Genomic DNA, 23,210 nt, shown 5'->3' on the forward strand with positions numbered 1-23,210 from the left:
GTAGGCACGTCTGTGGGGGCATTTTTCTTTAATAATAACAGTTGATGCGGGAGGGCCCAGCTCACTGTGGGGGGTGCTATCCCTGGGCAAGTGGTTCTGGGCACTCTAAGAAAGCAGGCTGAGGAAGCCATGGGGAGCAAGCCATGGGAAGAGAGCACCCCTCTCCACAGCCTCTGCTTCAGTTTCTGCCATTTTTCCTCAATGATGGACTATGACGGGGATGTATAAGCCAAAGAAGCCAGCTTCCCCCCAGTTGCTTTTGGTCAATGTTTTCCCACAGCAACTGAAAACAAATTAGAATGGCTTCATTCCATGTGACAGGAATTAAAACCTCCCTGAGGTGCTGCCCGTTTCTGGGACCTTCCGGACCTCATATCTTAGGGGAAGTAGCTCCAACTCAAGGGCTTGCAGCCTCCAGCTATCCAAACTTGAGATGACCATGAGTACCAGCAATGATTCTAAGCTGACTTCACCCAGTGCAGGTGACGACCTGAAATGATGCTGGCAGAAGTGATGGTCACCCTGAGCAATGCCCTAGGACACAGAAATGACAGCACTACCAGCAGGCGAGAAAGGAGGGAGAAGTACCCTCCCACATCACATCAGCCTCACATCCAGAGCAGAGACAGACTCAACTGCTCACTTGCCACTCAGAGCTGGTCACGTTTAAACACTGCTCCTGGTGTGGGGGGGTGCCCCTGGAAAGACTGGGTTGCTTGTACAGGGTCCAAAAGACAGAGCCCTTGGCCTGGCATCACTATGGTAGCCTCTACCAAGAGAATGGATGCTTTTTAGGGGCCAGAGAAACCTCTTGAGGGCAGTTGCTCCATGGGGGACACCAGGGAAAGGGTGGGGAGGAGCTGGCTTGGAACCCATTCTGTCCTGATAAAGAGAGACACCCACCTCTCTCCTCCTATGGGGAGCTCTTCAGTGTGGCCTCATGTTACCTCAACCCCCCAGCAAAACCATCTGCCATCCCTCCTTCTTCTGATTGTTTTTGCAATCCCTCACACTTAGCCCATTATTGCCATCTGTCCCTCTCAGACAATTTCCTTAGTGATGTCCCTGTCTCTTATTTCACGGGAGTCTTTCCCCATGTGCTTTTCCACAGAAAGTAGAGACACATTAACCCCACAAGCACCTCTGAAATCTGCTGAAGAGTGGCTGTGCTGATCACCAGGGACTCTGTGGAGTTGACTGGAATGCATGTAATCTCCTGAAGGCGCACCACTTTCTAAGGACTGCTTCTAGTTTGTAGCCCCAGGAAAGAACAAGCATTCCGGGTGGCTGACCAGTCCTGCTGGGTCTCAGATGAGTTGCTGGCAGAGCTGAGAGGGAATTCTGATCTTGGGCCCTGGCCACCAAGCTGCCACACACATACCTGTGTGTTTACTAACTCATTTGAATGGCAAGCCAATTTTTTGTTTTGTTTTGTTCTATTCAGTTTAGTTTTTGAGACAGGTCTCACTATGTAGACAGGCTGGCATGGAACTCAGAGATCTACCTGCCTCTGCCTCCTGAGTTCTGGGATTAAGGGTGAGAACCACCATGCCTGGCTCATCCAGCCAAGTCTGAGCCACACCCGCTGTGATATACAATATAGATCCAGTGTGGCCTTCGCATGTGTGGGATTCGGATTTCTGACCACGACTTTTTCAGGCCCACATGCAGACTTCTGCAAAATCTCAGCTACACTGTGCGCTATGTTAGCAGATGATGAGTGGACGTTTTCTAAACTGTTGCATGGCTCGGCAATACCTGAGGTCATGTGAGATCCCCGACAAAGCCTCACCTGGGCAGGTTTGGGGCTGGGGTGGAAGCAGCTGACGACTGTGAGGGTGTGGTGGGTTGAGACGAGTCATGATTTCTTGGCACTCTGCCCATGCGATACCAGATGCCCATGCTGTTCAACTCCCTGCAGAAGAAGAGAAAACCCTTCAAGGCACTGCTGAGCTCTGAGCACCGACCTGAGCAACAATGCCAACAGTCACCTCAAACCCCAGGGAGGTCACTCACCACTGAAGACAGGCCCCATCACCTCCCGTCATGCCTTGGGTGCTGCATCTAGAGCCTATGCCACACAGGCAAGCCGTTGTGATGCCACCATCTTTACTCTCCGAGCATGCCTGCCTGCCTGCTCTGGTTGCACTGCCTTGTTTGTTGGCATGTAAGTGCTCTGTTTTACCATCTCACTGGTCTCAAGTCAGGGTGAGGCAGTTTGAGAAGGGTCTGGCAGACGTGTCCTTGATTTCTAAGCATGAGGGCTTTTCTTTAAGTCCACACAACACTTTCACATGTCAAGACTTGGTCCCTCATAGCTGGAGTCACTCAGTGTGGCCTCACTCCAAGGTCAGTTGGGAAAATGGCTTCAAACCATCAAACTGTAGGCTCACAGCCCGCAAACTAGCACACCAAGGGTAGATGCGCACCTTACATGGTGTGACAGCCGCTGTGGCCGTCCTGCACGGCTCACCTGTGATGTGAATGAGGCAAGTTCACCCTTGTCAATTAAACAGGATCATCTCTGCCCGGTACAAGCCCTCCCGGCTGTCCAGAACTGTGTCTATGGGACTGGAGGCTGAGGAATAGCATCTCTTCCCAAAATGAAAGACATTCATTATGCAGGTCCTGGGTGCAGCCTGAGGGCTGTTCTGACCCTGGCCCAACTGCAGCAGCACCAAGTGTGCCCACCTCCACCTGACCCCAGGCTGCCCGCTTCAGTGGAGGCTGTGTCCTCTCCAGTCTGAGCTTTCTGCCTCCCACAGGGCAAGCACAGGCCTTTGTCATGTGGCACATGGATTAAGTAACTTTGGTTCTGAATCCTCAACTCATTTCTCTTACCTAAAAACTATACTGTATCTTCCTCTAGGAGAGGATGTTAGGGCCCAAGATGAAATACATATTGTACCTCAGCAACTAAAAAATTATATAAATGAAGAAAGATTCTAGTCTTATATATCAAGACAAATATTGACATAATCTATTCTTCAGAATTGTTTAAAACAGTTAAAATTGCATCTTTTGAAACAGTAATGTAATGAGAAATATAAACAGTAGATGCAAGTATGCTTTAAAAGTACAGTGGTTGGCTGTACTGTGTGTAAATGGAAGCCTTTGGGGTGATGTGTGACTGTTCTGCTAACTTCTTTCTAACCCTGTAACCTGCTTGACACAGCTTGTTTATATCTGGTTGCAAAGTGAGGTTTGCAGGTGTGGGAAAAGAATGGCCACAGCCCTTCCCTTACTTGTTCAGTTTTTGGCTCAGGGGATGGAGCTAGGCTGGTGTACCTTGAGCGTGGGCTCCACCACCGAGCCACGAATGCCCAGCCCAAGTTCATCTTGAGAGTACATGAATCCACAGCAGAAGGGGCTGAAGAGACCCAGTCCCAACCAATTGAGCACAATAGACACCCAGCCTTGCCTTCCTGATCCTTTACCTCTCTGCTCATCTTGACACAGACACCCCCAACACTGAGCTCTACTGAACTGGTCCTTACTTGTAGCCCAGGCCAGTTAGTGAGGCAATGACCTTTCCCAAGGTAGGAGGAGTGCACCTGAACTAGTTACGTGAATCAAGACCGAGGATACTGGATTCTAGAACTGTGATGGATAGCTCAGAAAGGCAGACCTCCTTGTCTCTGGACCCACTTCTGGAGGGTGGCTAGTTAAGAGACAGCAGTGTCATGCCTCCCCAGAGGAGTAGGTGTCAGATAGGGTCCCACCAAGGGACTGAGGGGGCAAGAAAAGAGGTGCTCTCAACCTCTGAGTTTCCACTTCCGCCTGCCCAAGCCTGAGTGCTGTGTCAACCAACAAATGCTTCCTTTTGCGTAAGCCACTCTGGATGGGGCTTCCTATCACTAAGGCTCATGGGGTCCCAAAATAAAGTTCTAGGTTCTGCCTGCACTTGGAGCTTATGGAGCAGCTTTGGGGCCAGGCCCTACTCAGTTCTAGATAACTAGAACCCGATGAGCTCAGCCTCCAGCAAGCTCTCTGCTATCAGAGAACATGTACTATAGACTCATGGACTCCTTGGGTTTCTTCCTGAGTAGAACCAGTGTGTCTAGAATAAAACCCAGGGAACTATTATTTCCCTTAGGCCCAACACTCCCCCTGGTGTGCCCAGAGGTGGCCTCTGTTCCCAGAATGTGCCACACTCACTCCCACTCTGCCCGCCCGGGTCAGCACCTCTGATATCATAACCGGTGTAGCCCCCAGGTCATCACTGAGGCATGCTCTCTACAGGAATGACCTTGTTTATCTTCTTTCTCACTGCTCATCTCTCCCTTCAGAATAGCCCCTCCACGTGGGTGGGGCCTTTGTCTCTCTCCCACACACAGCATCTGGCCAGAGGCACAAGCAGGTTGGCCATAAAATGCCCCAGGTTGATAAGCAGTGTGGGGAATTGATGCTCACAGTGGCACAGGCTAGGATGAAGAGGGCCTGAAAAGTGATCACACAGAGGAGAGAAGGCCCTAGAATGGAGCAACTACAGTGTAAGCTGAGGTGGCTGAGCTCAGAGTCAGTGGTGAGCACCAACACGCAGCATGGATGAGCCTTGTGAGCCACACTGACTCTCAGGTCTAGGTCCCTGGAGCATCCCAACCATTCCGAGGTGAGAGAACAGTGAGTGAAGAAATATTGTTGAGGCTTACCCAATAAATGTGTACTGGGGAGGTGCCTGCTTGGTCCGGCCCATGATGCGAATATCACAAATGGCAGCTTCGGTTGAATCCCAGGGAATAAATTTGATGCACAGCCTCTTCTTCCTGAAGACCACCTCCTCTAAGGAAAGGACAACAGAAAGCTGTTAGTCTAAGGCAGACGCGGCCTCCTCTCCCTTCAGAACTGCAGGACGGCAGACCAACCTTGTCCCCTGGCAGAGGGGCTAGCTCCACCCCCTGCCTTTCCTGAGGCCCCCAAGGACAGGTGATAACAACTGAGTATGCCAGTCACCCTGCCCAGCGCCCAGGGCCTGACCGCAGACATGCTGGCTAAGAAGGAGCTCCTAGACTGGTGCCAGAGTCCTGGCGCAGCTTCCTCAGGCTACAGGCACGCCCACTGTAAGACTCCTTTTCTTTTTCACTTTCATTACAGAAATCTTCAAGCATTCCCCAAGGGGTGAGAACTGCAGGGCAGAGCCACCTGCTCCCGATCAGCACACTGGTTCCAGTCTTCACACACCTTTACCTTCTTTGGATATATGAACAAATCCCTCACACTACATCATGCTGTCTGGCTGCCCCTCCCCCCTCCCCCAGGAGGCATGGCTGCCATGTCCCTGCCATTTCTACTGAGAACAAGGAAACTCCTGAATGTATCCATGGTCTGAAACTGACGTTTCTCCATCACTGCACAATGCCCTGCCCCTTTGTCTGGATCTGTATCTAGAAGGCTGTGCGTTCTGCAGTGGGCTGGCAGGTCCCTTCGATCCCTTTTACTCTGTAACCACTTTTCTCTGCTCCCTGTTGCTTTGTGGCACAGAGAGGCAGGGGGGGAAAGACAGCTGTTCTGCCCTCATTCAGTAGCATATCAGAGCGGGCTGGCTCTGGCCCAGGTCAGATCTTTCTGGAAGGCAGTGCAGATGGGGGCTCCCACAGCCTCTTCATTGAGCTCTGCAGTACAGGCCTGGGGCCTGGGTCATGACCTCCTGTGCACTACTCCAGCTGTGGTTTTTTTTTAGGATGGCCTTAGCTAGGAGTCACACCTTGGTTCTAGGTTTGAAAACGGCAATTCTCCAAATTCTGCCATTCCTTGTGCACTGATGTGTTCGAGTTCTTCTATCTAAAACCCGACTTCTCTTCACCAGCTCTGCGACCCACTATCGTGGATTCTGAACAGGAAATGCCAGTGTGTGGTCCTTTGCTATCACTTGTCCAGTCTGCACACAACAGCTGGTGCTGTAGCAGCTGATGATGATGCCCATCGGCTCATTTGTGGTTCTGAATGTTTCCCAACAGTGTGTAAGTCTGTCCATTGGATTTTTTTTTTAAATTCTAAACATTTTTTAAAAATTAAAATATTGTCCTCCTCTTGGCCTCCTACAACAAACCCCTCTTGCTCTCCTAAGTTCAAGGCCCCTGACCTCTTTTTCTGTAACTGTTGTTACATATATACTCCTAAACATATACACGCAACATGTTCAGTCTGTACACTGCTTCTTGTAAGCATGCGGTTTCAGGGCCCCCGCCTGGTACTGGGCAACCGACTGGAGGGGCTCTTTCCTGGAGAAGACTCTTCCCCTCCCAGCCACTCACTTGCCTGTGGGTTTTGTCTGAGACAGGGTCTCATTACATAGCCTAGATCAACCTCAAACTTGTCATCCTCTGGCCTCAGACAGAGGATGCTGGGATTAAGGTGTGTGCTATCACACCTGGCTCCATCAGTTGGGTGTGGGTTGGAATCCTAGTTCTGCTGGCACTGGAGCCTCAGAAGTCACTTAATTGCCCTGGGCCTCAGTTTTGCCATCTGTACCAGGGACCTGCCTGGTAGAAGCCCACTCCAGAGGCATTCAGGCAGATGGCACGTGGCCACACGATTTCATGGCCAGTGCCGGGCACACAGTAAGTGCTCTATAAAGAAAAGCCAGGAGCACGGTCCTGCTGCAGGCAGGTAGGAAAAGGGCAGGTCTGAGTGCCTGCAGAAGCCGCAGTACTGTTGGGTCCTTGTTAGGTTTTGGGGAAAGAGAGAGGTCCTTTATGAAGGCCAGGCTGAAATGCCCAGATCCCATGAGTTCTTTTTCAGAAGTGAAAGCAGAGGGCTACATGACTCTAGTCCACATGGCAAACATAATCCTTGAGGCACTGCTGGCATCCTGGAGGAAGGGGATGCAGGAGCAACCCTGTACCTACCCCCAGCAGCTCCTGAGTCAGGCCCTGAAGGAGATGCACTGGAGACCTTCCCCGAGGTAACCCGCAGGACAGGCATCCTGCGGGCCTTTGCCCCAGCTCTGCCCTGCCTCCATCTGCAGCCAGCTCAGGAAAGGGCGGATCCACTCACTCATTACGCGTGCTTAAGCAGGCCTCATTTTAAGTAAACAGATTATACATAGTCAATAGAAATGTGTTCAGTCATGCTAATGAACTCAGGGAGAGTACACAGCACTTTACTAAAACAAACAGTCTCCAGGGTTTAAGTGCAGTATGGACTGCAACAGGCTATATTTGAAATTAATTACAGGAGTCTCATTTTTGGCTGACTTCATGAAATCAAGGCTCCGAGTACTCTCAGGAGATGCTGGGCTGACCATGAGGCTCTTGGTCCCCTGGGAAGTCTTTGAGAAATGGTCCCGTGACCAGTGGTGAGCTTAAACACCTGATGGAGAGCACAGGAGCCACAGGATGGCAACTGATACAAACATGGGGACTGGCTTCCCAGTCAGAATCACTGGGACCCCAGCAGTCAGGGCACAGCCCCCAGAGCAGGGCCTCCGACTGAAGGAGCTCAACAAACAGGGAATTCAGAATGGGAAGTCCTTGTGGCTATACCATATGTCCACACAAAAGACACCACACGTCAATCAGCTGTCAAAAATGAACATCAAGGAACTATTTAAAACGTTGAAAATCTCAGGGAGAAAACAGACCTGGAACGAATACACATCAACAAGGCCATTTTAATTTACAGGCAGAGATCTCACCAAGAAGAGACAAAGCTAGGAAGCAAACATTTACAAAAGCACACAGGCTTGCTAACAAGTAGCAAACCATAAGTCAAGTACAATTGAAATACTAAAACAACTAAGAGCAGGGCACCTGTGCTGGCAGGCCTGAGGAAGTGAAGTCCTTACTGCCGGCAGACAGTGAGATACCAGTTTGCCAGTGAAGCCCATTAATTCATACAGCTGGCAAGTCCCTGTTGCAGATGGACCCTGAGATGATTTGGAGACAGATCAGTCCTGCCATCTTGTGCTCAAGGAACAGGAGAAGTAGCAGAGGCATGAAGAAAACTTGAAAGGGACCCAGACGTCCAGTAACATTACAAGGCAGGGAGTATCCTCCTCACCTGACAAGTGGGTAAACTGAGTCAGGGGACCTGCTTGGGTTACCGAAAGCACAACAGCAGAAGCAGGCTGACTACCAGGACTGGAGGATCCAGAGGCAGACAGGGCCCTTCCTTCAGCTTCCTCCTGGGATACAGATTTGGGTCTTCTTCTGCGCATCCAGCATCTTATCACGGGGTCATTTCCCAGCCTGACATGCTATGTGAAAGAATTACCAGAAACAGGCAAAGCTGTGCAGAAAGCACCAGCTGGTGGGGGCAGGGCGCTGAGGGCTGGGAGGCAATGTCTCCATGACATCGGTGCCTGCTTTGAGGACAGCCGTGGTGACGAAAGGACCATGATGCCTTATGCATGAGCACAAATATTCTAAGAAGCACTGGATGATGTACTTCAAGTAGGTGAATTACACGGTATTTGAATTGTATCTTAATAAACCATTATAAAAAATCCTGCTACATAGATACATAAAATAGAGATATGAAAGGTGCATAGTACATGTGTGTATACATGCACACATGTATGCTGTGTGTGCATGTGTGTTTATGTGTATCTGCATGTGTATGTATGTGCATATGCACGTGTGTATGTATGCCTGTGTGTGCATGTATATGTGTGTGCATATGTGCATGATTGTGCATGCATATGTGTATCTGTGTAAGCATACATGTATGCATGTGTATTTATGCACATGTATACATATATACATGCATTTGCATGTGTATGTCTATGTCTCTGTGTATGTATGTGTATGCACATGTATGTAAGAAGCATGTGTGTATGCATGTGTATTTATGCACATTATATGTGCATGCATTTGCATGTGTATGCATATGTGTCTGTGTGTGTGTACATGCATATGTGTGTATATGCATATGTATGTGTATGGGGTGTGTTCTTGCTCTTGGCCAAGATGTTGTCACTGTGCCTTGTTTTTCTCATATGAAAACAGGCCTCACACTCATCTCTCCTAAAGGTAAAATGACATCATGAAGGCACAGCATTTAACATGGGTCCTAACATGAAGCATATAAAATATCAGTGTCCTAGTATCCATTGCTATAATGAAACACCCTGACCAAAGCCAATCTGAGGAAGAATGGATTGTTTGGCTTACAATCCCAGGTTAGAGTCTGTCACTGAGGGGAAACCAAGGCAGGAACTGAAGCAGCTAGTCCTGTCATAGCCCCAGTCAAGAGCAGAAACAATCATCCTTGCCTCCTCCACGTCTATACTCATCCAGCCTCCTCCCCTCCTCCAGCCCAGGACCTCCTGCCCAGGAAAGGGTATCACCCACAGTGGGCTCAGGCAGTTAACAGTGTGACAATCCACACTCCCCAAACATGCCCAGAGGCCAAAATGAACCAGGCAATGCCTCACTGAAACTCCTTTCTAAGGCAAATCTAGGTGATGCCAAAGTGATGGTTAAAACCAACCAGCACCATGACATTTGCTGTACACAGCACAGCAAACAACTGAATCAGTGAGGAGTCCACTGCTTCACTGAATAAGAGCCATGGGGGCGGGGGGGACACGGGACATGGAAGCTGCTCAGTGTGAAATTCGAACAAGAAGATGGTGAGCAAATACTGGCTTAGACATGTTTGCACCATGCAAAAACTGAAAAAAATTCACACATAATATAAGTAACACCAATGAACAGGGTACAGAAGTTTAAAAAGGAATCTCACAAATAAAGGGACCTCTTCCCAGTCACTGTTTCACTGCTGTGGGCTCATGAGCAATTATAAATAAAGCAAGTTCACATACACGCAAATAAAGAAACTCAGATACGCAAGGCTTCCTGACACTATCGTACCAGCCCTGCTATTGCAATCAGCAGGCGGGAACCTGAGCCCCAGCACTCTGGGACCTCAGTCCCTAGCACCTCAGGATCCTGAGGCAGCTTCTCCATTTCCCATAGTTCCCTGAAGTTCAGCTCAGCACAGTGTTGCTTAGTGGGACAGCATGTCTAATTTAAATCTTGATTTTATTTTTGGAGTTTTTTGATTTGGTTAGGTTTGTGTGTGCATGTGTGTGTGTGTGCGTGTGTGTGTGTGTTTTGTTTGGTTGGTTGGTTTTGTTTCGAGTAGACATGTAGCCTAGGCTGGCCTCAGAATTTCTACATAGTGAAGGATTACCTTGAATACTGATTTTCCTGCCCCCATCTCCCAAGTGTTGGGATTATGGGTATGAGCCACTACCTCTGGCTTTAATTTAGATCTTGCATGTTATAACTTGAAGTCTTTCTGGTTCATGCCTCTTGCTCTCTCTCTCTCTCTCTCTCTCTCTGGTTCATGCCTCTTGCTCTCTCTCTCTCTCTCTCTCTCTCTCTCTCTCTCTCTCTCAGCCCCAAACCAGGCACAGAGCTGTTTCTTGTAGGCCCCTGGCATCTTTTGATCTCTGCCCTACCTCCCTTTTGCTTCAGGGTCTTATGCCAAGCTTGGCTTTAGCAAGAGCTGAGGGCAGACCAAAGACCAACTGTCCCTAGACTCGTTCTGGTCTTGAGTGACCCCAAGCAGCAGGGGGCATCATTCTCAGAAAAAGGGCTCTGCTTGCTTGCAGTCAGGGACTCACACACTCTTCAGACACACAGAGAAGCAAGGCAGATGTCACAAGTGGCAGGGTTTCTTTACCATCACAGAAAATCCCCTCAAATGTTTCCAGAGAAAAACACACAGTCGGAAGAGAAGGAGGCTGTCCCCAAGGCAATCATGCTAAGGGCTGACTCACGTGTGTCCACCGTCTCCTGGATGGGAATGAAGCCCACAGGCAAGGTGTCCTTGACATCGATGAGCTTCATGTCTACCAGCACATTCCCCAAGTGACTCTTGAAGGAGAAAAGACACAGAGACTATCAATTGGAACTGACCCCAGTCTGCTGGCAGTCCTGGCTTCAGGATACAAGTTTAATACAACGATGGCTGCATCTTTACCATAACAGGTTAATCACAGAAGTTGATACCTAATGTTTCCAGCATTTACCAGGGACTCTAGTATACCTCACAAAGGATTCATCTGTGGAACCTCAAAGCCACTCACTTAACAGAGGACAGGTGTGTGCATGACCCTGGACCCCACCACCTCTCAGGGTCAGAGTGTTTTAAACAGAGGAGGTTCTGGATGCTTTCAGGAGAACAGCTGCATCAGAACTGATCACACACCTAAGGAATTGCTAGTCACAGACTGACAGTTTTCAGCTACAAGAAACATTTTACAGAATCACAAGAATCACAAACTAACAGAATGGTAGCCCGGCCACCTCTGTATCCCACACCTTCTGAAATGACGTGCTAAGGGGGCTCTTAAGAGCTCCTATTTAGTGGAGGTAGAGGGGTCCACAGTGCACAGTTTCTGTAAAGACATCTTTGGAAGATGGTAGGTGGCGCACCATTCTAGAATTGCAAGAGAGAATTCTTTGCAAACACGCTGCCATTTGCAGCCTTCATGTCATGCTAGAAACAGCTCTCAAGAAATCTGCCTGACATCTGAAACATACAGGGCTGCTGTGGAGATTACATTCACATCTGCAGAGTCATCTCAGCCTCATCAGATGCAGTTAAGGCAAGAATAATGGGTCCCCAGCCCAAACTCTCCTGCTAGGATTCCAGCAAGGTGCTCTGTGTGCCCACTTTGCAGAAGCATGGTGTCCCACAAAGCCCAGCTTGAATGCACACCCATTTCCCCTGTCTGCAGTCCTGGCAAATATCGAAGGGATGAGCCCAGGCTCGGCCCTTCCAAAAACCTCTCAGGCCAGTGTTCCCATGTAGCTTAGAGGAGGGACCCAACTTTATCTCTGAGCTTGGGGAATCCAGAATCCACTTCCATCCTTACAGCTCAGGCATCTCTGAAATCCAATTATTTGCTTTCTGAACAAAGCCAGGCACTCTCTCTTTAGGGTCCTTTTAATTGACAAATTATAATTGGACACTGTGGTGATTTGAGTAAGAACAGCCTTCACTGGCTCATATATTTGAACACTTAGTAATCAGGGAGTGGCACTATTTGAAAAGGATTATGAGGTGTGGTCTTGTTGGAGAAAGTGTGTCACTGTGGGTGCCCTTTGATGTTTCAAAAGCCCATGGCAGACCTAATGTCTCTCTCCCTCTCACTGGTGGATCAAGATGTAACTTTTTGCGACTGATCCAGCACCACCCCTGCCTACGTGTCACCATGCTCTCCGCCACGATAATGAACTGTAAGCACACCTCCAGATAAATGCTTCACTTTATAAGAGTTGCCTTGATCATGGTGCCTCTTCACAGCACGAAAACAGTGAGTAAGACACACACTGTGAGGCATGGATTTGCCTGCCACCTTGAAAGGTGTCTTTACAGACACTGTAGACTATGGGTCCTGGCCTCACCACTAAATAGAAACCAAAATGATCTTTGCTCCTATTGCTCCACACAAGCTGGCACAGCTCTTGGCACACAATAGGGACTAAATAATTAATGTTTGTGGCACACTTCTCAACAGAGTAGGGTGCTGGTAATCAGGAACCAAATCAGACTTCCTCGAATGGTAAATCTGTCATGTCACCAAATTTCCCAAAGTTTATTATTAGTTATTATGGTATATAAGTAAAACATGCCTCAGGTTGAAAGGCCAAACTCAGTGTGACAGGTGTAGCCTGTGGCCAGCACTTCCATGGCTGTACCATCAGACACCTGCCCTTTTCTCTCTGCATCCCTGTGCTTGCCAACAGTTTCTTATCCCAGCTCCGGTGGCCAGGGCTCAGGAAGAGAGTTTACACTGAGGTGCAGCGTGTGGGGAGTGGGCCTTCTCTAATGTGAAATTGGCTTCTGACTTCACAGGAAAGCTGGGCCCAGCTGGGAGCCACAGAAGCCCCAGCTGCTTTCAGAGCAGCCCAATCTAATCTGTCACCCCACCCCCACCCCACCCTGGCCGCAGTTGCTCTTCTGTATCATCACCACTCTCTGCATTGAGAAATCACAACTGGGCCTGTTCTGCTGCCCCACGGATGGATGCGCATTCGTCACTATGGTGCTTGACCGTCTTCAGTCTGACACCTGGACTCTGTAGACATCAACCGCAACCACTTAGCAACCTCGCCCTCCATGCACTTGAGAAAAAGCCTTGATCATAAAAGCACAGCATTGGTGGCGTGGCCATTTTACAAGCGTTGGAAAACCCTTCCATGCATACAAAATGGGAGGCTGCCCTGTTGAAGTTTCCTGCAGCCTGAGTGTAGCCCTCTTCCATGGGCCTGCCACTCTGCGGGTTCCCCCATCCCCCTTTTTTTATACCATAGGCCTACAACACCATTAATTTTCCTGGCTCCCCTCCCCCACTTGTGCTCTCTTTCATTTCCTCCTCATAAATATGAAGAACGTATTCCCAATCCTTGCTGAGCAAATGATTCATACCAGAAGCCCGATATACACTGACTCAGGGTATTTATATTGTCTCTTGTAGCCAGTATTTGCTAGTATACTGTAATTATTTTTGACAACTTTGCATTTAAGGTAGCCACAGATAACCAACTTAATATTCAAATGTTCATAAATCCTTCTGTTTAACATCCTCCCTACCTAATCTATGTACATTATTATTACAGGTAACACAGAAAGTATGGGGCATGAAAAGTGCAATTAATCTCACTCCTTCCCCAGGAAGCGATGTCACTCTAAAGCCAGGTTTCTATATTAATGGCCTGATTCGGGGAAAGGAATTTAGGATTCAAAGGAAGCTCCCCAAACTCCTATGCTAGGAGTTTTAAGTCACCTAATTAAGATTTGGCCTGCTCTGGAGATCCCATATCCTCCCATATGGTTGCAAAGTGGTATTCTGCCAAGCCTGTGCTCTGACTATAGGCCAGGACAGACAGACAGCCGCCCCTGGTGAGGGTGTGCCTAACTCCTGCTTCACTCAAGGGCTGGCAAGTGAGCTCTGTCATCCCCCAAAATTTGATCCCAAAGCAAATTCTATCCCCTGACTTGATCACTTGGATGACTTAAAGGACACATTCATTCATTTTCTTGTTGCTGAGGATGGAATTGCTAACCAAGTTCCCCCAACATGAATGGATATATTCATTCTCTATTAAAAAAAAAAAGTGCACCTAAGGCTTCAGTTCAGGGGAGCCTCAGATCCTTACCACCCCAGATCCCAGGCAGTGATGGAGCACAACATGTTTTCCAGTAGTTCCAGGGACTGAACCCCGGGGCCCTATGCAAGCTGAGCGAGCACTCTACCATTGCCCTCAAGCCAAGGAATTGTTTCCTATAATCCAATCCAAACTAACAAGGCCAGTGCCCTAAAGAGCTCTTCCTCCTAGAACGATATCTCACAGAGGAAATGTAGCAGGTCCCAGTGCAGTGACCCACAGGCCCCTGGCTATCCTGTGAGGTGCACGGCTGTGGTGGTCTTGAAATGTGAACACTTGGTCCCCAGTTTGTGGGGCTGCTAGGGGAGGTCTAGGAGGTGCGGCCTTGCTCGAGGAGGTGCATCACTGGGGCGGAATTTGAGAGTAAAAACACTCACAGCACTTCTAGGTCTCTCTCTGCTTCATGGATGGGAGCTCTCAGGGTCCTGCTCTTGACACCATGCCTGCCACTTGCTGTCACACCTCCCTGCCATGATGGAATTTTATCCCTCTAGGACCATACACTAAAACACATCACTCCATCTATCAGTTTCCTTGGTCAGGGTGTTTTATTATAGCAACAAAAAAGTAACTTAGACAAGGTGTTTGACCAAGTCTTCAGGACTTCCCAGCAGTGAGCCCACGAGCCCTCCACAGGAAGCAGTGGTCAGCAGACAGACACAACAAGAGCAGAAGTGGAAATAGCTTTCAAAGGCATTTGGGTAGACTACAGGGACAGAGGGACTGAGAAGGCTTTGTGGGGGTGCAGGTGCATGGGGTACAGGTGGAAAGGAGAGTTGATGGGTCTATTGACAATCTCATGAGCTCAGCATCTGGTAAGGTGATGACACCTCACCCACGCTCTGTGCAGTCTCCTCAGGCTACAGGGAACACAAAGGATCTGTGCAGACACACCACAAGCCCTGAGCAGGTGCCTACTCTGTCTGGTGCAGCTGCCATCATTCTGCTATTGGAAATGCATTCAAAGGCTGGCAGTAAAAAGATTCCCCTATTCAGTCATAAACTGTACTTTACAAGTAGCAAATATATTGCTCTTGTAATTAGAGGGGGACTTAATGGGATGACTTCACCCCTCATCCTGAACATGTTAGGAACAATATTCGGAACAAAGAATTACCAATGAGCAACAGGTGGTGTGTGAGCATATGAGAGTCCACCTTCAGAACTGCTGAAGGGACAAGCCTGGACCTGGCAGCAGGATCCCAGGCTGGAGGGTTATGATGAAGATATGGGCTGTGACAGAGAAAGAGGCTGTGACGGACAGGGAGGCTGTGATTGTCAGGGAGGCTGTGATTGTCAGGGAGGCCATGATGGACAGGGAAACTCTGAAAAAGGTTTCTTTCCTTGCATTTAGCATGTTTTATATTGTATGTGTGTTTTTAAACTACAATATATAGTAGCATTATAATTAAATTTATAAATTGGTAAAGAAATCTCCAAAAATAAGTATCTGAATTAGAAGAGAAAAATTATCCTCCTACATTCCCCCAGGGAGGGATAGTGACTCCACTATCATGGAAGGGAATAAAAATAGGAGATCAGAGCCAGCTGGGAGGCAGGCGGATCTCTGTGAGTTTGAGGCCCACCTGGTCTACAGAGTTCCAGGACAGCCAGGGTAGTTATACAGAGAAACCCTGTTGGGGGTCAGGGGGAGGGGAAGAGACCAAACAAACAAACAAACAAACAAACAAAAGTGGGAGATCATCTGAGGAGGAAACGAGGTACAGTCACTGGTTGATCTCATACAAGGTAGCTCATCAAAACTATTGCCCTATTTTTCTAAAATGTCTCATTGGGAAAGCTTTTGTAGGTATCTTTAAAGTTCTCCAGTTTGTGTGTTCAAGTATTAAAAACAGCATAAGAGAATTGTACACAGGGAGTTCCCTCTCTGTATCAATGAATGTCCCATGTCACACAGAGGCTCTTTAGAAACAAGGCCATGTCATGTCTAGGGACAGCCATGGGATAGTGGGTGTCATGGACCCCCACTGAGCTAGCCTGCCCTTTGCCAGCTGCTATTCATTCAATTGCCCTGAAGACTCTATCCCTTCTTCAGTGGCCATGATGTTGTCACTTGCAGGAATAACAGGCAAACGAGAGAGCAGTGAGAGAGATTTCCTGGTGTCCTTCGGAGAACACATCTTAATGGAATTCACTGTGCACTTGGGGATGTGGTTAATAACATGGCTAATAAATGAAACACGGTGCTGGCTGCTGATTCTACCCTGTTCACCGAAACCACAGATAAATTAATGCAGCAATGAACATAAACCACACATGAAAAAGAGAGGAAACCCCAACCAGGAATGTAAATTAGTCTTGCCCACTCAGCAAATGAGAACTGCCACCAGACTCACATTTTCTTTGGAAAATGATCTTGTGAAACACAGGTATCTGGTAACCTTGGACTTGAATAAGCCGTCCTTCCAGAGGTCAGCATCCACGCCATCTGCTGTCTGTGCAACCTGCAACAGAGAAATGGAGAAGGGGGTCACAGGTAAGATGGGGCGGCCCTGGACGTGCGCAGGCAGCCTCTCTACCTGTTCCAATTAGCACCGGCCCCAAGTCTCCCGGCATCTCATTAGTGCACCACACTCGGCACAGGGAAGAACATTTCCAAAAGGGAAAAGGGGAGACTGTGAAAAATACAACTTCTAAAAATACTGTCCCCGGGGAAGCCATTGATTAAAGACACCCTGACAGAAATGGTTCTAATGAGGGAAGAATGGCTTTTGTTGTAATGGGCTGCAAAGGGATTGGGCGGGCAGCACATTAAGCTGTTTGTTGCCACTTACTTGGGGGCGAGCACAGGGCACCGAAGAAGGCCCCAGGGGTTGAAGTACACCTGTGAGGGGCACCCCCTGTGGCGGGGATGGTGTGACCTCCTACCCACAGGAGCCAGAGGGAGCCTCAGTCAGGGGCTGGGTTGTCAGGGGCTGGGGTGGCAGGTCAGGAAGCTGGCTCACACTGCATCTTCTTAGTACAAGCTCCCAAAGTGGAATTCAAGGTCAGAAACTACATCATGATAGGAAAGTAAACTAGACTCAGTTGAGTCCATTCCTAGTCTCACTAGGAAGCCTCTTCTCAATTCTCCTTACACAGTCCAGGGTAAAGCGAGTCTTTATTTGCCTCACTGGGCTGGGTGGGTTTTAACATGACATCCAGTGGTGAGTACTGGGTACACAGAGTACTGGGTACAAGGGGACTGGAGAGAGAAGAGCCTAGAACTTCCTTCCTACCTCACCCAGCTGTCCAGCATCACAACAGAGCAGCCAGGAGACCCAAGGAGCAGCTTCGCCTGTGGACAGACACGGAGCAGGCTTCAAGCAGCCCATCTTATGACCAAGCCATGGCTGTGCTTCTAGGGTGTGCATGGGGAAATGACCCCTGGTCTGATGAGCTCCTGGCCATCCCGGTGGACAGCTGAAAGTGGTTCTATTCCCACGAAGGCACTGTAAATTGTCAACAGCCTCCGACACGCACACAGGAGATCGCCACTACATCCCCAACACCCCTCCCCCCAGCTGACACCCTGGAAGCTGCCACAGAAAAGCCAAAGGCCAGCCAACAAGAAAAACAAAAAAACACTTATTTCTCAGACTGAAAAACTGGCAGTTAGTAAACCTGAAGGTAAAGAAAAAAAGGTCATCATGCTAAGGTGCCAAGTCTAACCTGAAGGCTGCATGAGGGAGGCTCCAGTGAAGCAACAGGGAGCCGCCTCAGATGCAGTCCCTCACGGTCTCGGCTGCACTTTTCAGCCCATTCACACAAAGTTACAGGTTAACCTGAGTTTCTCTCCCAAGTCAGATGAGCTAATGGTTGTGGGCATAGGGAAGAGGACCAGAGTCCCTACCAGGGAACAGGCAGCATGGAACTCAGAGGCAGATCAGAACTTAAAGCCCATGTCAGTAAACACATGTTCTACATGAAGTAGACATGACCCCCTCCCCAGGGGTCACAGGAGATGCTACAGATGGAACAGCACTCGCTGGTGAGCACCTGCAAAGATGACTCAGTGCTTCTAGACGTAATTTGAGTATGCTCAGGCTGATGTGGAACCACAATGTCACCTCATCACTCACAAAGTCCTAACTTGTCCCATAGGGGTTAATTGTAACCTCTGGCCCCGAGATTCCTGCACCACCTCCGGGACTCAATCTGCCCTTTCAAACATGAACCTTCTCCTACCATGTACCAGGACCAGAAGCTGCTACTCTTGCCAAGCACTGTTCCTGACAGAAGGAGGCTCAACGGAAACTTGTTAAATGTACGGGTGAGCGAGGTGACCATTTCACCAGAGCCGGAGCATAAGAAGCCATGCCTCATGCCGCTTCTCTAAGCAGTATCACTCCCACAATTGAACCCACTAAGGCAGGAGGCTTACCCACCTTCCACTTCCCAGCTCACCACCCTGCTAGGCACCTGCTACCTAACAATGAGGCCACTGCTCTGGGCTCTGAATCTGTTCCCTGCCTTGACCCCAACAAGGCTGCTGCTGACTACAGTGCCTCCAAGATCTGAAGGAGGCTGACTCATCCTCAGAGCCCAGGCTTAGAGTCAGCAGCCCTGAGGACACTGGTTCCTTCAGTGGCACCCAGTGTTCACACTGTCACAGATGTGACTGCCAATTAGACAGTTATCAGAGATCTGTGCCACTGCCTTACCTGGGGGACTACAAAAACAGGCAACTTAAGAAAGAAACAGTATCATCAAACTACTGAGATGAAGTAGGAAAGAGGAAAAACAAAAAAATTTTTAAAAAAACCCAGAATGGAAGAACAGCTGCTTCTGGGAAGGTCTGGAGGGACATCTTTTCTCATTGGCCTTTGGCAAGCTTTCATGATTTGCTTTGTTTTGCATTTTTAGGTTTTTGTTTTGTTTATTTATTATTTATTTATTTTTGAGGCAGGGTCTCATTTTTTGGTCTAGGCTAACTTTAAACTCTTGATGATCCTTTGGCTGAGGAATTAGAAGAATTGTGGATGGAAATGGAGGGGACTGAGAAACATAATACATGAAAAGAAAGAGAGAGAGAAAAAAAACAGAAAGATGGATGGGTGGATAGATAGATAGATAGATAGAAAGATAGATAGATAGATAGATTAGAAAATCTCTGGGAACAAAGCAGAGGATATCCCAGCACTAGCAATACATTTTTTGCTGGCATCTTGAAAAAAAAATGAAATGAAACAAAAAAAAAAGATGTCACTCTACTCTCTCTTTTCTGAAAGGGTTGAAGAGTTAGTGGTGTATCTGGAAAGGTTGTGGGTAGAGATGGAAGCTCTTGGGAAGTGAGGCGCACTGGAAAAAAGAGAATAAAAAGGCTCAGTTCCCATGACTGAGCAAGGGGGTGGGAGTTTCCTGAAGCAGAAAAGAAGGAAAGAAACTGTGCTACAGAGCAGTTGGGTCAGAGAAAAGCTGAAAAGGTGAGAGGACAATCTGATGAAATAACCTGTTGAAGAGAAAGAGTTAATCTAGAACCATTTTCACCACCACAGTGGGAGAAGAGTGGCCTGGGGTTATGAGATCATCAGCTTTCCTAGCTAGTCATACAGCATATGCCTGATAATGGTGTGGAACAAGGTTATGATGAAACAGGATGGTGTCCTATAGAAATGATATCTAAGGCAGTTTAGAGAGGCCATGATTTTATATGGGATGCACTCGCCTTATGTGAAACAAATTCTAAATAACTGGGATACTCAAAATAAAATTATTCTCCAGGACTGGAAGGGATTGGTGACAGCTGTACTAGAAGCTAGTCTGCAGGTGCGATGGTTAATATGGTAGAGGGAAGAAACCACAAATATTGAACAGTAAAATAGAGTGAGGGGAAAGAGTACAGTAAGAGGTGAATTGCTGGAGGAAGGGTAGTACTCTGATATTCAAAAACAGTTTCAATCTGATGATGCTACTATAGAACAATGTCACTTAGTGCCTTTAAGAGCTTGGAACAAAGTTGAGAAGCCCGAGGGGGGGGGGGGAATCCTCATCATTTACAAAGATTATACAAGGCTCTGAAGAAGCCTTCATGATTTTTTACAAAGATTAGTCTCAGCAGTGAACAAAGCATTATCAAACCCTAACACAAGGCAGATGTTGATAGAGACCTATCATATTAAAATGTGAATACTGAATGTAAAAAAAAGTTACTAAGCCATTAAAGGTGCTAGTAGTGCCTATAGACAAAGGGATAAGGGATACAACCAATATTGGTTCTAACATGTACCATGTTAATATAATAGGTCAAGCTATAGTTAGAGGTCTCTGATATCAAAATGCCCAGTGCTTCAACTGTAGCAAATATGGTCATTTGCGAAAGACTGTGACCAAGCCACTAAATATCTCAGATCTCAAAATTTCCAGTGCTTTAATTGTGAGAAATATGGTCATTTGTAATAAAATTGTGAAGAAGGCATCTCTAAGGGCAATGTTTTCTTTTTTAAATATAAACCAGAAAGAAGGCCTAGGCTTCCAGGATCTGTGCAGATAATGTGGCAAGTGTTGTCATTGGAACAATGAGTATAGGTCCAAAAGAGATATTCAAGGTAATTTCTTACCATTGAGAAACAGACTTGGGGATCTAGCTCAAGGCTCCACAGCAAAAAATACAAGCCATTTCAGTCAAGGAGTGAATTAAAGCAACCTATATATTATAAGGCTGTATTAACATCAGAATGGAAGCCAGTGAAAGTTTTGCTTTAGGGACAGGATTTGCTTATATTTCCACAGGAAATGAAAAGCTGTGAATACCATCAAAACTTATAAAGATTAGAAGTGAGCAAGAGAGGTCTCCTATAAACCTTGGCCATTGACCAAAAAAAAAAAAATCACTTAGTTCATTGAAAATGTCTCGGTTATAATTTCCTCACTACATCCACCATATTAGCTTAAAATAGAAATGGGGAAATGTACTAAGAATTCCAAATCTTGGTTTCTTTAAAAAAACATAGAAATATGTTAAGAATATATTTTCATTTTAACCCCAGGTATGGGGTTATGGGGCTGTTTGCAGCAGCTGTTTACCTCGTGCTCTAACAGAGGCAAGGTTTTACCAGTTGCAGAAAGTTTCTGTGGTTGTGTGACATTTGGAATTCTGGAAAGTTTTCAGAGGGTATGTAAATGCTAGAGACCAGTCAGGTGAATTTGGTGGTTGTTGGTTGTTCAGGGGATTGGTTGCAGTTTGTTAGTAGTGGTGCTCAAAGAGGAAACAAGAGGAAAAAATTAGATTTAAGGATCTCTATCTTTCTTCCTCTCCTCTATTCTTCTTTCTCTCCTATCTAGTGATATGGAGTGAAACTGAGGGGGGAGATATAGGGTGGGGGGGAAAAAGAACCCACAAAGAAGAAGAAACAAATATACTCTATCCTTCTATCTCTCCTATCTAGTGATAGGGGGTAAAACTGGGGCAGCAGGTTAAAGGGTGAGAAAAAGAAGACCCCATGAAGTAGAAAAGTCCTGCTACAGTTGCCTTTTGGCAGTCACAGGAAAAAGTTATGATTAGAGAGCTTCAAGCAGCCATTTGAGCGGTGTCCCAACTACCTTCAGCTGGGTATATCAAGCAGATATATCTTGATATGAAGGACCAGAGCCAAATGGGATGTTCTCCTCCTGGTTAGGGACCAGGCTGCTGACAGTGTAGTGTGCCAGGCACTGTCTAAGCAAGCCACCTGCAGTTTTTCAATGAAGGGTCCTGACAGCCAAATGCCAAAAGGAGATCCCTCCCCCTCCACCTCAGTTTAGATAATTGAACATGAATGTAGCAGCAAACTTACTCCAAGTCATTCAGTGTGCTCAGCTTCAGGGTCAAACCCAGACACCTAGGGCCACGACCTGGGAAAATGCCTTCAGGACATTTGACAAGCCACAGGCAGGCTTATCTACAACTTAGGAGAAGGACCCACGCAGACAACAAGAGCCTTATTAAAGACTCCCCAGCTATCACACTGCTGATGGGAAGCTGGGAACATCAACTAGGTGTTGAAGGCTACAGATACGGGCACACTTGAGGCACATTTAGAGGTACAGCAGCTCTGAGGGTTTTGCTCTGATGGCAGAGGTGTAAAACTGTGCTGCCGTTTAGCATCTCCTCCAAAGCCCAGACTGGTATGCTTGCCATTGTGCTGTGAGGATGAAGAGGTGGGGCCTAGGAGGGTGCCTAGCCAAACGGGCTCCGCTTTTGAAGAGGAGTTCAAGATATTATAATGGGTGCATTGCCATGGCAGTGGGATGTTCACCTCATACTTTTCCTGTGCACTTCCATCATGTGACATCTGCTACATTAAGACACCACAAGAAAGCCTTACTGGGGTATGGGCCCTCCATCTTGGGCTTCCCAGTCTCAAGAACCCAGAGCCAAATAACTTACATTGTTTATAAACACCCAGTCTGTGGTAGTCTGTTATAGTAGCTGAAAACAGACTGAGACATAGCACCCCAAATTTTCACACCAAAATATTTCCTTATTTTGTAAGACCTGAGTCTAAGTGGCATGCTGAATGAAAGATCTCTACATCCAGGTGTGACTGAGGGTGTCCTTAGACTCTTCAGAAGCCCAGAGAGAAGTGCCTACCATAGATTACCAGACCAGGGAGAAAAGGGAAAACCAGGAAGATTCTGAGCCACACCCCAGGTAGAGAAAGTACGTTGGTCCATCTGAGGCCTGGATGCCCTTTCCCCCCAGTTTCTTTTCACCACACATTATTTATTCACCTGAAGTCCTCAGTATAAGTAATGCATGGACCACAATAGTGCACACAGCAAAGCTATGAGGAGGTAAAACTGCTGTCTGGTTTATAGATAAGGAAACTGAGGCACAGAGTATATTGGCTACACAAATACAGTACATTCATAGGCTAACATATGCCTATGAGGCTATGCCCAGGGTATGCTAAATAGAGAAGAAATGGCTTATCAAAAAGCACATGATATGTATGAAGAGCTTTCATAAGGCAATAGAAAAAGGCAAACACTCTAGTCAGAAGGCAGGCTACACACATCAGCCGGCAATGGTGCAGAGCCATGCAAAGAGTGAGCAATCACTGGCCTTGGCTAGTTATTGATCTCAAAGGAGAACTCACTGGG

At 47.5% G+C, this 23,210-nt stretch overlaps 1 protein-coding gene across 5 annotated transcripts in view; it reads right to left on the reverse strand.

Moving 5' to 3' along the window:
• Nucleotides 1–23,210, reverse strand: part of Mvb12b (multivesicular body subunit 12B) — a 154,725-nt gene that overhangs the window by 93,135 nt on the left and 38,380 nt on the right. For all 5 annotated transcript variants that reach the window (XM_060389981.1, XM_060389979.1, XM_060389980.1 and 2 more), the window contains exons 3-6: nt 16,484–16,591; nt 10,730–10,826; nt 4,653–4,782; nt 1,793–1,915 (exon numbers count right to left, since the gene is read on the reverse strand). In XM_060389981.1, coding sequence (XP_060245964.1) covers nt 1,793–1,915; nt 4,653–4,782; nt 10,730–10,826; nt 16,484–16,591 — 458 coding nt within the window. The remainder of the gene's footprint in view (nt 1–1,792; nt 1,916–4,652; nt 4,783–10,729; nt 10,827–16,483; nt 16,592–23,210) is intronic.

This window comes from Meriones unguiculatus, chromosome 8 (assembly GCF_030254825.1).
Source record: "Meriones unguiculatus strain TT.TT164.6M chromosome 8, Bangor_MerUng_6.1, whole genome shotgun sequence".
Lineage (NCBI taxonomy): Eukaryota > Metazoa > Chordata > Mammalia > Rodentia > Muridae > Meriones > Meriones unguiculatus.